Source organism: Dipodomys merriami, unplaced genomic scaffold (genome assembly GCF_024711535.1).
Source record: "Dipodomys merriami isolate MVZ:Mamm:240054 unplaced genomic scaffold, mDipMer1.0.p SCAF_106, whole genome shotgun sequence".
NCBI lineage: Eukaryota > Metazoa > Chordata > Mammalia > Rodentia > Heteromyidae > Dipodomys > Dipodomys merriami.
Window position 1 is genome coordinate 389,823 of NW_027202338.1, and position 16,109 is coordinate 405,931.

General features: G+C 55.2%; 1 protein-coding gene across 1 annotated transcript; it reads right to left on the reverse strand.

Annotated features, from left to right (window-relative positions):
- Positions 1-24: 24 nt before the first annotated feature.
- Positions 25-10,305, reverse strand: LOC138811380 (calpain-12). Its single transcript, XM_069999120.1, has 21 exons — positions 10,069-10,305; positions 9,463-9,532; positions 9,196-9,314; positions 8,876-9,009; positions 8,144-8,312; positions 5,399-5,473; positions 5,170-5,255; positions 5,027-5,101; positions 4,524-4,687; positions 4,199-4,434; positions 3,639-3,650; positions 3,266-3,474; positions 3,016-3,058; positions 2,853-2,912; positions 2,473-2,530; positions 1,599-1,669; positions 1,445-1,507; positions 977-1,055; positions 406-522; positions 264-322; positions 25-193 (listed from the first exon to the last, which is right to left on the reverse strand). The coding sequence occupies exons 1-21, from the start codon at positions 10,303-10,305 to the stop codon at positions 167-169; spliced, it is 2,163 nt and encodes a 720-aa protein (XP_069855221.1). The 3' UTR covers positions 25-166.
- Between the last annotated feature and the right edge of the window lie 5,804 nt (positions 10,306-16,109).

A 16,109-nucleotide genomic window follows, 5' to 3' on the forward strand; every position in this document is an offset into this window, starting at 1 on the left:
CCCAGGTCTCTGCGCCCCTCAAGGGTGTGGTCTCAGCAGGGTGGGGGCTCTCTCACGTAGGTGGCAACAGGAGGGGGGGGGCCAGGATGATGTGGAGGTGGCCCTAGACGATAGGTGATGGGCAGGTGCATGCGTGCTCAGCTGCAGTGCTGGGTTGAGGGCGCCCCTAGGAGAAGGAGGCCACCTCCGACCACTGGGGAGAAAGCGGGGCGTGAGCTCCGGCCAGCGCCCGCCCCAGCCACCCAGCCCACCGCCCAGCTCACCTGTCTGTGGGTCAGGCACACGACCCCTTCGCCCCCAGCTAGGTGCTGGCTGCAGTGTCCTGTGCAGAGAGGAGCAGGGTAGCTGCCGGCCCTCAGCCGAGGGTGCCCCCCTGCACCCCTCCACATCGGGATGGGCACTCACGGAAGATGCACGTGAGCTGGGCCGCGCAGGACACGAAGCGCTCCAAGTCCACCCGCAGGCGGCTGTCCCGGTAGCGGCTGGTGAGGGCCTGGGTCAGCTGGTTGTTCAAGTGGAAGCCTGGGGGGCACCGCCCTGTGAGCCCCACACCAGCAAGGTACCCCCCCATCTGTGTAGGGGCCCCTGAACACGGTCTGCACCTGTTCCCTCCTGCTGGTTGGGGGCCATCCTGTTGAGTGCCAACAACCCTGTCTCCAAAGCTGCCGGACTCTCCCTCCCCACGGGCCCACCTGAACACCCCATGTTGCAGCAGCAGCTCACCTCTGCCATCGTGTCCATGGGCTCCCAAAAGCCCCAAGCCCTGCGCCCCTCAAACTCAAGGCTGGGACGCAGCACCCGGAGGAAAGGCGCCTGAGGATTCCACCAACACTCACCAGAATCCAGAACATTCTACTGAATAAGCCTGAGCCTCAAGGCAGCAGCTCCCAATGCTCCTTCCTGGAGCCCCTCCCTCCCCTTCCCAGTCCTCTGCGCCCCTTCACCCTCTCTCCATCCTCCTGGCCGCTGGGCACACCTGCAGCGTTCAGCGCCAGCCTCAGCTCATAGGAGTTCATGGTTCCTGACGCGTCCTCATCGAACTTGTCAAATGTGCCCTGTGTGGGGAGACAAGGGTCAGCCCCTTGGCCCTGCAGGGGTGCTCGCTACCCTGAGTGGGAACCTCAGGGCCAGCTCCCCTTCCTCCAAGTGGGGATTATGGGCCACAGCACCTCTGCTTGCTCTTCCCTGGCCAAATGGCCATCTGACCACCACATAAAGCCTCAATGTGGCTGCTTACTGCTGTTTCTAGAACTTTCCTTTGTTTCCTCCTTGCACGGTTCTAAGCATCCTTTGTAGCCAAGGAAAAAGATCCCCTCAGAGGGAGGTGATATGCTTCAGGTCCTCCAGCCAGACCCAGAGGCTGTGGGATCAATTCTTCAGGAGCCTGATGACCTAAAGGGGGTCTTGGTCCAGGAAACAGTTCCGGCGAGTCACCCCTCCTTACCTGCCACAACAGGAGGTGACCCCAGAGCTCCTGGAAGTGGTGCAGAGACAGGCGGCCGCCGCGCTGTGCACAGGGACATCTGGTTAGGAACGAGGCTCACGGAAGAGGAGACCCCGCATCCTTATTCCTCCTTTCCAGCACTGCCTCCACGTACCCCAAAACACTGCAGCAGCTGCTCACAGGTCCTCAGCCCGATCTCTCCCCGGGTCCTTGTGTTGGCCCTGCCTACAAGAAAACACCCAAGGGGCTGGGAAGGTGGCTCAGTGGTAGAGCGCTTGCCTTGCATGCCTGAGGCCCTGGGTTCGATTCCCCAGCATCACATTTCCCAGCAAAAAGAAAAAAACCGGAAGTGGCGCTACGGCTCAAGCGCTAGAGCGCTAGCCTTGAGCTGAAGAGCTGAGGGACAGCGCCCAGGCCCAGAGTTCAGGCCCCACGACCGGACCCAAAAAAAAAAAAAGAAAAGAAAAGAAAACACCCAAGCCCAGCACTGGCTCACACTTGTCATCCTAGCTGCTCAGGAGGCTGAGATCTGAGGATCACAGGTCAAAGCTAGCCTGGGCAGGACAGTGAGACTTTGGTCTCCAATTAATCGCCAAAAAGCCAGAGGTGAAACATGGCTCAAATGGTAGTGATAGTAAAAGCTAAAGCTAAGGGACAGTAACCAGGTCCTGAGTTCAAGCCCCAGGTCCTGAGTTCAAGCCCCAGTCATGACGTACACGTGAGCACACAGGCTTGTGTGCATATGTACCATGCATGCACACAACACATGAAAACACGCAGCACTTGCTCCTTGGAGGCTGTACACCATTGGAAGAACTTTGCAGGCCAGACTCACTGAGGGGCCTTTGATAGGCATGGAGCTGGGATCAAGCCAGCCTGGGGGGGAGGGGTTTCCCAAGCCTGTGCCCACAACAGCTATCCACCCTGCCTCCCAGAACAAAGGCTGCTGAGGAAGCCCACCACAGGCCACATGCAGGGAGACGCCACTGAGCCCAGGCTCCATGGCCATCAGCGCCCACCCAACTCACCAGGCTCAAGGGCAATGCTTAGTAAGGTGTGCAGCTGATAAGCATCCAGTTCCTCCTCCTGGAAGACAGAGCAGCTGGTGAGGCCCTGTGCAGGCCAGAGCTGGGGACCTGGCTGTCGGGGTTCACTTGGGTCAGGGCAGTTAATGGCGGTGGTGGGGGCTGCAGGAGCCCATGGATGGCAGCTTCCAGATAAAGTCACTTTGGAAACACAGCCTGGAAAGGAAGAAAGGGGCCAAAGGCACCGAGGCAGGGAACAGCTGCAGTCCAAGAAAAGCAACTAAGGGCGTGTGAGCATGGAGGCTGAGGAAGGGAGCACCAACCGAGAGGGCTGGGCTCTGGGGTCAGAACAGACACACACACACACAGCATTCTTTTCTCACCCCTCCAGCCAACTCCAGAAACAGCTGCACCAGCTCCAGCTCCAGGGGCTCATAAGGGACCTGCGCAAGTGAGGAGAGTTGAGTCCTGACGCAAAGCCCTATCTGGCCCTGACCTCCGGGCCGGTGCACCCGCTTGCTGCCCCCTCCCAGAGCAGCCCCGCACCGTCAGGGCCTCCAGGTCCGCGCTGATGACGTCATCGATCTCCCTGCAAATACAGACCGGACTCGAGACAGGGCCGGGCCTCGGAGCCCAAGGGCCCTGGGGGCGGGGCTGTGCCGGGGGGCGGGGCCCAGATCGGGCGGCGCCAGGGGCTAAGGCTACACTGTGGAGTGTAGAGCCGGGGGTGGGGTCTTGCACACTTGCACGCGCGCGCACACACACACCCCCACCCCGTCCGGGGTCCCGGGCTCACACCGCCGTGTGGCCTCGCTCGGAGAAGATGCGCAGCGTGAAGTCGGCCTCCTCGCCGGCGCGGGCGGCGCTGGGCACCACCAAGTAGTGTCCGGGCGGCAGGCGGCAGCGGCGGCTCACGTCGCGGCGGGCGCAGAACACGGAGCGGTCGGCGCGCAGCAGGGTGGGCAGGAGCGCGCGGCTGCGCGGCGAGTCCCAGGCGCCCAGCAGCTGCGGGCGGGCGGGCGGCAGCGGCATGGCCTCCACGCGCCCGCCCGGCGCCCCGCTCCGGCCCGCCGCACCCCGCGCCCGGCGCCCCCCCACACCGCCGTCGGGGCAGGGGGCACCGCGCCCCGCCGGGGCCGAGCCCGGCCTGGGCCCCGTCTGATACCCACCTCCTCTGGAATCTGCAAGACAGAAGAGGCAGGGCGCGTCAGGGGCGGGCAGGCGCCACCGCTCAGAGCCCCTGCTCTCCCTCAGCAATAAGCGTCTCCATTTCTTTTCTTTGGCACCGGTCCTGGGGCTTGAACTCAGGGCCTGGGCTCTATCGCTGAGCTCTTTGGCTCCAGACTAGCTAGCGCTCTACCACAGCACCACTTGCAGTTTTCTGGTGGTTTATTGGAGATGAGAGTCTCAGGGACTTTAGTGCTCGGGCTGGCTTCGAACCGCCATCCTCAGGTCTCAGCCTCCTGAGTAGCTAGGATGCCAGGGTGAGTCAGTGTCTAACGGTCTTCCTGACCATTACCATCCCCTGTCCCGTCCCCCCCCCACCCAGTGGCTGGCCTAGGGCCCTCTGACCGGCCCTCTTCCCCCATCTGCGCCCTCAGTCCCTTTGCCGCCTGTTTGGTCACTCTCCACCCAGCCTTTTATCTGTCCCCATCTCCTGCCCTTCAGCTGACCTTGACCTCCCGTCCCCCTGCCTCCTCTGCTCTCTGACCCGAACCCCAGGCTCTACCTGGAACACGTGGAATCCCACAGTGAGGTACGTGAGACCCTTGGCCCGCAGACGCCGCCGGTTGCGCTGGATGAGTGACAGGAGGACGGTGCACTTGGGCATGCGGCCCCCCCTGGCGGGGCCCCGCGCCCCTGCTGCCCCCCAGCCTCCCCAGGGCCCCTCCTCATCGTCATCATCTTCCTCCTCATCCGGCTCCAGCAGCGTCAGCCGGAACTGAGGATTGGTCCAGAAGGTTTCTGATGGAGGAGAAGGACATGGGGTCCACAGCCCATGGCAGCCCGCACCCCACCTCACCCCTCACCCCTCAAGGGCCCCCAGGGCTCACCAGCACCAGGCTGGCTCCCGCCGGAGTTGAAGCCGCGTACCCAGCGGCCCTGGAAAGTGTGGATGTGCCAGCCACCCCCCGCTGGGCTGGGCCCCAGCACCTCCGGGCTCAGCGAGCAGATCTGCACCGTGTTGAAGTGACTCAGGAAGTCCTGCAGCTCCATCCTGCAAGGGACAGTCAGCCCACGTGCCCCTCAACCCACATCCCCAGCCTCCGGGTCCCCAAATGGGTCCAAGGCCCCACGGCTATGAAAAGCCACAGAACCCCACTCGCCAATGTCCAAGCCCTGAGCTCAAGCCTAGTACTGCACATACATACACATGAAAGACAAGAAGGGAGGGAGGGAGGGAAGGAGGGAGGAAACTGACCTGCAAGTTACAAGTTAAGCTGGTATAGCTTCTCCCCAATGGGCTTCACCCCACAAATTTTTGCCAGCAACCCTCTTCTCCGGGCATCCTGGCCTTGCTGCGCCCCCGGAGGCGGATGGGCCCCTGGGAACTCACCAGAACTCACCATCCTCCTTCTTCACCATCAGGGCATCTCGCCACTCGGTGGGGATGGCGTCCCAGCGTGGGCAGCTAGGGAGATGGACGTGAGGGCCAGGCAGGGGGGGACCTACCCCCCACCCCCCAGGGGCCCAGCCCACCTGTCACTCCAGGCCCCAGTCCACTCCACACGGCCCCAAGGATTCCGCAGCCGCAGGAGCCTCACTTTGGTGAAGCCCAGAGACACCTGAAGACAGCATGGTTGGGGGGGGGGGGAGCAGTGGAGGTAGGGCGGTCAGCAGGGGGCACCTGGAGACACACACACACACACACACATACACACACACACACACACACACACACACACGGGGTCCTCCCAGGGCAGCTCACCTTGTGTGTGCCTGTGACTGAGTATGCGTGTCCCTTTACCAGCCCCTCTTCCGTGCGGATCTCGCCCCGATCACTCTGGGTAGAGACAGCAGGGTGAGACTCGGTAGAGAGCAGCCACTCTTCCCAGCCCCCCAACCTTGGGCCACTGAAGCAGGAGTCAATCATCAAGCACAGGCAGGCAGGAAAGTCTGTGAGATTCTCATCTCCAAGGAACCAGCAAAAAAGCCTGAAATAGAACTGTGGCTCAAGTGGTAGAGGACCATACTGAGTGAAAAAGCTAAGGGACAGCGCTCAGGCCCTCAGTTCAAGCACCAGGATGGACACAAAGAAAAACCGTGAATCTGTGTTTGTCTGGTTCACAGCCCTCTCTCTCTCTCTCTCTCTCTCTCTCTCACACACACACAGCCCTTCCAGCTTTCCTGTCATGCATGGCATAGTCTTCGCTTGGCCCTCGGAATAAAAGCAGCACCTTCTCCCCACTCCCACCCCCCCACACTCTGACCCAGGCCCCTCATTTTCTCTGCATGGAGGGCTGGGGCCTCCTCATCCTGTCATTCAGATGCACGTCAGACAGGGGTGGGGCACCTAATCCAAGAAGGCCCCTCATGCTATCCTGTCACTTAATTTTCTTTCTGGAGAAAGAATCTTGGGGCTTGAACTCAGGGCCTGAACACTACTACCCCTGAGCCTCTTTGTACTCAAGGCTAGTGCTCTACTACTTGAGCTACAACAACATTGGCTTTTTCTGAGTAGTTTATTGGAGATAAGAGTCTCACACTTTCCTTCCCAGGCTGGCTTCCAGCTGTGATCCTCAGATCTCAGCCCCCTGAGTAGCTAGGATTATAGGCCTGAGTCACTAGCATCCAGCTTTCTGGCAAATTTATCATACTATGAAATGATCCATGACTTTATTTTCTGCCTAGCTTCTCACCAAGGCCCCTCTGTGATCTAATGTGTGCTCTGCACACAGTAGGCGTTTATACAATGACAGTGCCCCCTGGTGGCTATATCTATGCACAACAGTTTTCCCTGTAACCTAAAACACAAACGCTCAGGAAAAATGCCCAGGCCCTGAGTTCAAACCCCAGGATGGACAGATAGATGCACACAACCCATCTAGGGGGGTTGGAGGCATGACTCAGTTGGTAGAGCATCAGTTAATGAGCAAAGCCTAAGGTACTGAGTCCAAGTCCCAGTCTCACAACAATAACAACAACAAAACTATCTGAAAAAATAACCTAAAGCAAAAGGACTAGAGAGGTGTGGTTCTAGTCATAGAGCTCCTGCCTAGAATCTCAAGACACTGAATTCAATGTCCAGTACCATCAGAAGAAAATTTAAAAAGAATAGAGTCAGGTTGGAAAGGTGGCTTAGTGGTAGAGTGCTTGCCTAGCATGCATGAAGCCCTCAGTTCAATACCTCAGTACCACATAAACAGAAAAAGCCAGAAGTAGTGCTGTGGCAAAGTACTAGCCTTGAGCAAAAGAGGCTAAGGGAAGGTGCCTAGGCTTTGAGTTAAAGCCCCAGGACTGGTAGAAAAAAAGAAAAAAGAATAGAGTCATAGAGATAAAGATACAGATTAAAAGGACAGGCAGAGAGATTTTTTTTTTGTCAGTCGTGGGGCTTGAACTCTGGGCCTGGGTGCTGTCATTCAGCTCTTCAGTTCAAGTCTAGTGCTCTACCACTTGAGTCACAGTGACACTTCCAGTTTTCTGAGTGGTTTATTGGAGATAAGAGTCTCATGGACTTTCCTGCCAGAGCTGGCTTTGAACTGCAATCCTCAGATCTCAGCCTCCTGAGTAACTAGGATTACAGGCGTGAGCTACCAGAGATTTTTTTTTTTAATTAAGCAGGTAGATAAGTGGATGAGTTAAGACCAACTTAATGAGTGAGTCATTGATTTTATGACAAGGTCACAGGCAGGCAAAGCCCATGGGGAATCAGTGGGACACTGACTGAAAATCCCAAAACCGGTGCTTTTTTTTAACTTGAACTTGGCCTCATGCTCTCATTCAGCTTTCTCTGCCTACAGTTTATGCTCTACCAATTAAATCATATCTCAAATCTAGCTTTTTTTTTTTCCCTAGCTGACAGAGCAGAAATACCTTAAAAGACTCTTATTGGCCAGGGCTTCAGTGGCTTACGCTTGTAATCCTAGCTACTCAAGAGGCTGAGATCTGAGGATCGAGGTTCAAAGCCAGCCTGGGCAGAAAAGTCCATAAGATTCTTATCTCTAATTAACCACCAGAAAACTGTGACGCTGTGGCTCAAGTGCTAGAGTGCTTGCCTTGAGCTGAAGAGCTGAGGGACAGCGCCCAGACCCAGAGTTCAAGCCCCATGACTGAAGAGAAAAAAAAAAAAAGAAAAAGACTTCTGGCTTCAAATTCTGATCCTTATATCTCAGCCTCTGAGCAGCTAGGATTACAGACGTGACCCCCAGTGCCTGCCTATGATTTTTTGTCCCTTGGGTGGTGGAACACCCCTGCAGCTGTAGGAGCCCCTTCTATCCGTGAAGGGGAGAGCTTGCCCCAGAGTGAGGCTCATCCAGAACTAGACTAGCATAAACACTTTTGCAACACCTGGATCCAGCTGGGTCTGAAGCTTGTCTTAAAAACAAATAAATTCCTTCTAGCTTACTAAGTTGATTTGTGAGAGGGCATCAGGCAGCAGGAGACGCTGATGAAGGACAGGGGAAGCTCCCACCCCACGCTGACTGTGGCCGGTCACAGTGGGTCTGGCTCTCACCAGGGCAGTGGCACCCACGAGGGACTCCTTGGCCAGTGCGTGGCGAAGGGCGGTGAAGAGGCCGGGCGTGTTTTGTCTCAGGTAGAGCACCTCGCCCACGCCCCCCGTGAAGTCCACAAAGGCCTCGTTCATGTGGCCGCCTCGCATGGTCTCGTAGGAGCCGTGGAGCCTGTGGGGATGTGGGGGAGGGGTGTGAGGCGTGGGGGAGCTGGGCGCCTCTATCCCCGCAAAGGACACAATCAAGTAGGGGGTGGGTGGGAGAGGGGTGCTACAAGGCCCCGGAATCTGGACCTGTGGTGCCTGGAGCCTCCAGGACTGCACATTTGGGGGGAACTTGGGGAGCTCTTGGGGAGATGCTTACTGTAGAGGTGACTTCTAGGGAGCTTGTCAGGCATTCCAGAGCCCCATGATGGGGAAGGACAGATTGGGGGTCCCAGGGATACTAGGATTTTAGGGTGGCTATGGACATGTCAGTGGGTCAGGAGAGATGCTGAGCTTACCGGTTCCCCCGGAGAGAAAGCTTCGACCTGGTGACGGGTATGTGGGCTTTGGGGGGATCCTTGGGAATAATTATGGGTAATTGGTAGGGTTGTGGGAAGGCGCCAGAGGGGTGTGTGGACAGTCTGGAGGGTTTGCAGGGCGCACTGTGGTTTTGGGGCTCGTGGGGTAGTGACTCAGCTTGGGGGTCCTTGGTGAGGTGCCTGGAGGAACTCAGAAGTCAGGGGTCCTCACTTGGCGTAGGCTTTCTCCAGGAGGGGTGCCCAGAACTCGTTCCTCTGCTCCGAGTGCACGAACATCAGCTTGCCCTCCTGGACCGGCAGCTTGTCATCCACCACAACATCCACCCAGCGGCCAAACTGCCAGAGCTGGCGGGAGAGAGGCTTGGCTGCCACCCCAGCCCACCCCGGAGCCCGCCTTCTGACCTCAACCCTGCTTACCCAGTCCTTGAGTTCTAGAATGAGTACCACGAGGGGGCAGTGTCCATTACAAAATCTATGGCACCCTGCCTCCAGAGGGGAAACTGAGGTACAGAGAGAGAAATTAAACTCTACCCGGAAGTGGAAGACGCCTGCGTAGCCATCTTGGAAGCTCTGTCCTGGGGGGACCACCCGGTACAGAAGTCGGGGGTACAGTGTGAGTGAGGCGGCGGCAGCCAGAAACCAGCAATTTCCTGGAAGACAGGTTCAGTGAGGGGGGGCAGAGGCACACAGGGGGAGGGAGAGGAAGAATGGGGGGAGGGAAGGAGAGCCAGGACTTCCCATCAGGGCCACCACCCCCACATGGATATTTGGGGGCTCAGACCGGCCCGGGCTTCTCACCTAGTCTCCCCTGGCACACATCTGTCCTGCTCATGTCTTCACAGATGAACTGAGGCTTCTCACAAAACTCCTGGGCAGGAAAGGGTCCAGTCAGAAAAGCCAAGGCAAGCCGGGCACCTCAGATCACACTTAGGTACTCAGGAGATCTGAGGATCGCGGTTCAAAGCCAGCCCAGACAGTAAAGTCTGTGAAACTGTTCTCTTCAATGAACCACCAGAAAACTGGAAGTGGCACCCTGGCTAACAGTGGTAGAGCACTAGCCTGGAGCAGAAAAGTTCACCCCAGGTCCTGAGTTCAAGCCCCACAATGGACAAAGCAAACAAACGGCAAGAGCAACTAGGAACTCAGGTGCCCCCCAGTGCTACCCATCAGCGAATGGGGCCTCCAACCCCGAAACCTGTGGAGCTCCTGCAGTCTAGTCCAGACTACTGTCTGTAGGTCAGACCCAGAAGCCCAGGCCCCAGCCCCCCTCCCTCAGACTCAGGGGCCCAGGCCCCAGTCCTTTCTCTCCCTCAGAACCAGTCTCCTCTCTCGGCCTAAAGAGTACAGTACCCAGCCTTCCTCCATTGGACCCAGCCTCCTCCCTCCGGCCCAGCCCCACTTTACATGGGGTCTCTTCCACTCCACCCCTTTGGCCTTCTCCGAGTCTGGCCCCAGGGTGTCATAGCCAAGGGCATCTGGGCCGGCAGGGAAACAGGGGTCGCGGAAGAGGATCCCCGATTCCAGACAGGCTGCTCGGATAGCCTGGTAGTTCTGGCCCCGAAAGAGCTGTGGGCCCCCGGCCCCAGCGCTGGCCCCGTCATCCACCAGCTGGATGGTGACCCGCCTGCCGCTGCCTGCCATCGGACACTCCGGCTCCGGAGGGCCCCGGGCCCTTTAACCTCCTGAGTCATGGGGCGGGGCCTGCTCCCTCAGAGCCCCGTTGGGGGTCTTTAGGAGCCGCCCTTGTTAAAATTAATTGATGGTTTGGGGTGCCAGGGAGCAAGGACGCCTCATCAGTGGTTTCCTCCCTGGGGCGTGGAGCCTTCAGTTGTGGCCAGGGTGGCAGCTTAATGGGCTTGACCAGCAGCAGGAGGGAAGGTGGGCAGAGCTGAGGGAAGACTGGCCAAGAAGGAGGTCAACCTGGGGATGTGTTTCTGCTTGTTGCTGGGGGATGGGGAGGGAGGGGCAGCTATTTGCTTTCTCTGCACCTCTCTTCGGTCGGCCTCTGCTGCCAGCATTTCTCCTCTGACCTCTCCATTTTCTCTAAGCCATGATAACCCCTTGACCACCGAGCCAGCACCCCTCTTCTGCTCAGGCTGGCACTGCTAAGCCCCTGGGACATTGGCAGGGTCCCTCAGGCAGGGCTGATTGGGCCAGCAGCCCAGGGCTCACCTGAGCCCACGTAGCCCAGTCTTGTACAGGGGCACCTCAGGGTCTGAAGGCAGAAGGCTGATCCCAAGAGGACCCTGGAGCCCTTAGAAGAATGGCACTCAGCTGTGCCTCAAACCTTCTGGCAGACAGCCTCTAATTCCCGGCTGCCTGGCCACCAAAAGGAATCACAAAACAGGATGCCTTAGGCCAGGCTCAGTGACACATGCTTGTAATCCCAGCTACTCTACCCCAAAGTCTGAAGTAGGAGGATGGAGCAAAAATGGGAGACCCCATCCGAAAACGAAACTAAAACAGAAAGGGCTGGACCCCGTGGCTCAGGTGATAGATTGCCTGCCTAGCAAGCACAAAGCCTCGAGTTCAAACCCCAGTACTGCCAAAAGCAGCCTCCAAATAATTCCTATGCATTTGGCCCAACCTACCCCACACCTCTCCCATCAGGGTCAGAGAGACGGCCGGCAGCAGGGACCAGGATTAGAAACATAGCACATGGGTTCAAGCCCCAGCTCTGCTACTTATGTCTCTGGACAAAGTCACTCCATCTCTCTGGGACTCAATTTTTCATTCCTACAGTGGTGGGGGGGGGGAGTGAATATGGGCTCTACTTACAGAGGAGCTGTGGTGAGTGTGAGTGTGAGTGTGAGTGTGTGTGTGTGTTTGGAGTAGGGGTTAGACACCATGATGGTAAATTAGCTGAAAAACATCCGATCAGGGATTAACAATCTACACAATTTAGAGGTGCAGGATCAGCTGATAAAACCTTCCAGACAATGAACTGGAGGCAGGGGGGCTACCAAAGAATGAAGAAATAAGGACAGAGTGCTCAAGCTTTGGTGCCACAACCATGTAGAGAAGAGAGGGAAAAAAAGGCTCACCAAGGCCGGGCGCTGGTGGCTCACGCCTGTAATCCTAGCTACTCAGGAGGCTGAGATCTGAGAATCGCAGTTCAAAGCCAGCCCGGGCAGGAGAGACCGTGAGACTCCTATCTCCAATAAACCACCAGAAAACCGGAAGTGGCGCTGTAGCTCAAGTGATAGAGCGCTTGCCTTGAGCTGAAGAGGTGAGGGACAGCGCCCAGGCCCAGAGTTCAAGCCCCATGACAGACAAAAAAATTAAAAAAAAAAAAAAAAAAAAAAGGCTCACCAAGGCTGGGAAGGTGGCTTAGTGGTAGAGTGCTTGCCTAGCATGCATGAAGCCCTGGGTTCCATTCCTCAGTACCACATACACAGAAAAAGCCAGAAGTGGCGCTGTGGCTCAAGTGGAAGAGTGCTAGCCCTGAGCACAGGCCCTGAGTTCAAGCCCCAGGACCAGCAAAAAAAGAAAAAAAAAGAAAGAAAGAAAAGAAAAAGACTCCTCAGCAAGGACTTCAATTCTCACTATTTATCCAGAGGCCAAAGTGTGCAATGAAGACAGCAACCAAGATGGCTGAGACGGGCTCAGGTTCACATGTTTTGTTTTGCCACAGGAAGGCAAAACTTACTTTCTGCGCAGAAGGGAACACCAGCAAGCATCCGCATAATTTCTTGACTCATAAACTTCCATATTGCTGATAGCTCATGAGACTGAACTCTGAGCACAGAGGCTGAAATCAAGCCCAGGCAGAAAATCCATGAGACTCTTTTCTCCACAATTAACCTCCCCACCACCCCACCCCCACCACCCCAAAAAAAGAAGTGGAGGTATGATTCAAGTGGTAGAGCTCTAGCCTTCAATGGAAAAAGCAAGAGAGCATGAGGCCTTGATTTCAAACCCCAGTACTGGAGCACACATGCATGCGCACACACACATTTTCCTATTACTTTACTTACATTCCTGTCTTGTGGGAATTCTTGTTATTCACGTGGAAAATGAAGGATTACCTATGTCTTTTTAGCACTTGGATTCACAAAAAGGTGACAATGAGCCTGAGGGTCCATGCCCCAGGCTGACTCTGGCTGCTTTCCTGTGCCTTCCTCAGCCGCCTCTGTCATCTCTCTACCAACTTTTCTCTTCTCTCACTATGTAGGCTAGGGTTGGGCTGGAGGAATTCATGATCCTCTGGCCTGCATCTCCCCAGTGCCATGAGAGAGGGTTCTTGTCCTCTGTCTTCCCACCCCTGCAGTTACATACAGCTGACTCCTCTTTACTCCAAGCACCACCCACATGGGTGACACCTTGCAGTGACCAGGAGTGACCACTCTTGTGATGAGTGGATCCTGAGGCCTTGGGGAAGGGGGGCTGGTTGCTAGATGTCCCCTATCACCGAGTGGGGCCCTGCTGGCTGGCTAAAAGGCAGGCTCCTACTATACCATTTTTGTTGTTTTGTTGTTTTTTGCCAGTCCTGGGGCTTGAACTCAGAGTCTGGGCGCTGCCCCTGAGCTTCTTTTGCTCAAGGCTAGCACTCTACCACTTGAGCCACAGCACCACTTCTGGCATTTTCTATGTATGTGGTACTGAGGAATTGAACCCAGGTCTTCATGCATGCTAGGTAATCACTCTACCACTAAGCCACATTCCCAGCCATCCACAGCTGTTTTGTTGTTATTGTCCGCGGTGGGGCTTGAACTCATGGCCTGGGCACTGTCCTGAGCTCTTTTGCTCAAGGCTAGTGCTCTACTGCTTTGAGCCACAGCTCCACTTCCAGTTTTCTGGTGGTTAATTGGAGGAAAAGAGTATCACAAGCTGGCTTTGAACTGTGATCCTCAGATCGCAGCCTTGGAGTAGCTAGGATTACAGGTGTGAGCCACAGGCACCCAGCTCCACAAGTGTTCTCTATCACAGCCGCTTCACACCCAGGGGCCCTGCCATGCCTCTCCAGAAAAACTGTACGGATGATACAGAAATCCACATCTGCCTGGGGTGCTTTGCTGTTTGTGGGGCTGCAGATGAAGTCAGGGCTTGGAACAGGTGTAGGTTGCTTTAAGAGCCCAACTGTTTATCAGGAATCAAGCCCCTTCTGTAGGCTTAAACAATCCATTGACTCAAGTTTTCTAGACTTTCTGGTAAAGCTAGCCAGGCCTCCTCGGCTAAAGATAGCCATGTGCCCAAGGCCTGCCAATCAGAGCCCAGCAGCCATTAGCCAACATGGTCCGTCCCCCCCCCCCCCCCCAGGCCTCCAGATCATAAGGTACTAAGCTGTTCTCGGGGCAGATGAGACTCCAGAGTGGTCTGTGTCTATCTTGGCCTGTAAATGAGGCCGAACTGATGGGAAGACAGACAGATGAATGAGATTCCCCCTGAGCATGAATCCAGATGTGCTTTATTTACTTATTTTGAGACAGAGCCTCATTATATAGCCTAAGCTGACCTAGAATTTAAGATCCTCTTTCCTGGCCTTCTAGAATCCTCTTTAACCCCAGATAGGCATGCACTATCAGGCTGGGTTCCCAGATGTGCTTGAAACCACACTTGGACATTCAAGGAGCCAAGCAGTGCTGCTGCTCTTCATTTTTCCATTTTCTCACTAGCAACCAAAGGGATGCCCTCTCCCCCCTCCCCTGCAGTTAGCATGATTTTTGCAAAGGTGTCCTAGCCCAAAGGCTGAACACCAGTCCTGTGTAACTGTGACACAATCTGCAGCCAAGGATTTTGTGCCTCTTCATCCCAGTTCCCACACATACCTTCTTACTATTGGCCAAAGCCACCGGAAAGACGGGCGCTGGTGGCTCATGCCTGTAATCCTAGCTACTCAGGAGGCTGAGATCTGAGTATCCCGGTTCAAAGCCAGCCTGGGGAAGGAAAGTCTGTGAGACTCTTATCTCCAGAAAACCAGAAGTGGTGCCGTGGCTCAAGTGGTAGAGCACTCCTTTTGAGCTGAAGAGCTCAGGGATAGTGCCCAGGCTCAGAGTTCAGGCCCCACAACCACCAACAACAAAAAGCACCAGAAAGAAATTATGCTTGAGTCAATAAAACAGATCTATGTAAAACACTATCCTTCTGGTGGCTCACATCTGTGATCCTAGCTACTCAGGAGGCTGAGATCTGAGGATCCTATTCCAAAGCCAGTCTGGGCAGACAAATCCAGGAAACTCTTATTTCCAACAACAACAAAAAAGCCAGAAGCAGAGCTGTGGCTCAAGTGGCAGAGTGCCAGCCTTGAGCAAAAAAGCTAGGGGAAAGCATCTAGGCCCTGAGTTCAAGCCCTACTACCAGCACCAAAAAAGAAAACGAAAGCTTTCTAAATTCTTCCTTCAGCTCCTGGTACCCCTGTTCTTGGTCCTATGACCCTTATAATGATCCTGGTAGAATTTAATACACACTGTCCGGTCACTCTGATAAACTGGGTCTTAGATCTCCATGTTTCCATAGATGTTAGACCGATTTTTTAAGGGTTGGTTTCTCTATTAGGAGGAGACAGAGCTGTCTGGCTGTCTCTGCTCTATGATGTCAGCAGGAGGTGCTCTATACCTACATCAAAGTGATGCAAGCTACAGAATACAATGCTTAGACTCTGCTAGGCTTGGAGGTACATGCATATAATCCCAGCTCTTTGAGAGGTGGAGAGACAGAAGGGTCACAAGTTGGAAGCCATCCTTAGCAAAGTTAGTAGGCAACTCCATCTCAAAATCAAAATCAGACTGGGAGCTAGTGGTTCATGCCTATATTCATAGCTACTCAGGAGGTTGGGATCTGAATATCATATTTCAAAGTCAGCCAGGGCAGGAAAAAAATCCATGAGAATTTTATCTGCAATTAATCACAAAAAGCTGGAAGTGTAGCTATCGCTCAAGTGCTAGCCTTGAGCAAAAGAACTCAGGGACAGCCGGATGCCAGTGGCTCACTCCTGTAATCCTAGCTAACTAAGGAGGCTGAGATCTGAGGATCATGGTTCAAAGCCAGGAAAGTCCATGAGACTCTTATCTCCGATAAACCACTAGAAAACTGGAAGTGGCGCTGTGGCTCAGGTGGTAGAGCACTCGCCTTGAGCTGAAGAGCTGAGGGACAATGCTCAGGCCCAGAGTTCAAGCCCCACATCCGACAAAAAAAAAACAACAAAAAAAACTAAGGGACAGAGCCTAGGCACGGAGTTCAAGCTCTATTACTAGTATACACGCGCGCATGAGCACACACACCAATAAGACAAAAAGATGGAGGAAGGTGTACAGCTTACCTAGACAGGTACTCTTACCACTTGAGTTACATTCCCAGCCATGTTTGCCTTTGTTATTTTCTTCAATTACATCTTCTGTGTTTCCCTGGAGACAGCCTAGACCTCCATTCTCCATTTACAATTCCTACATAGGTATGATGACAGGTATGTGCCACTTTGCCCGGCTATTGGTTGAGATGGGGTCTCA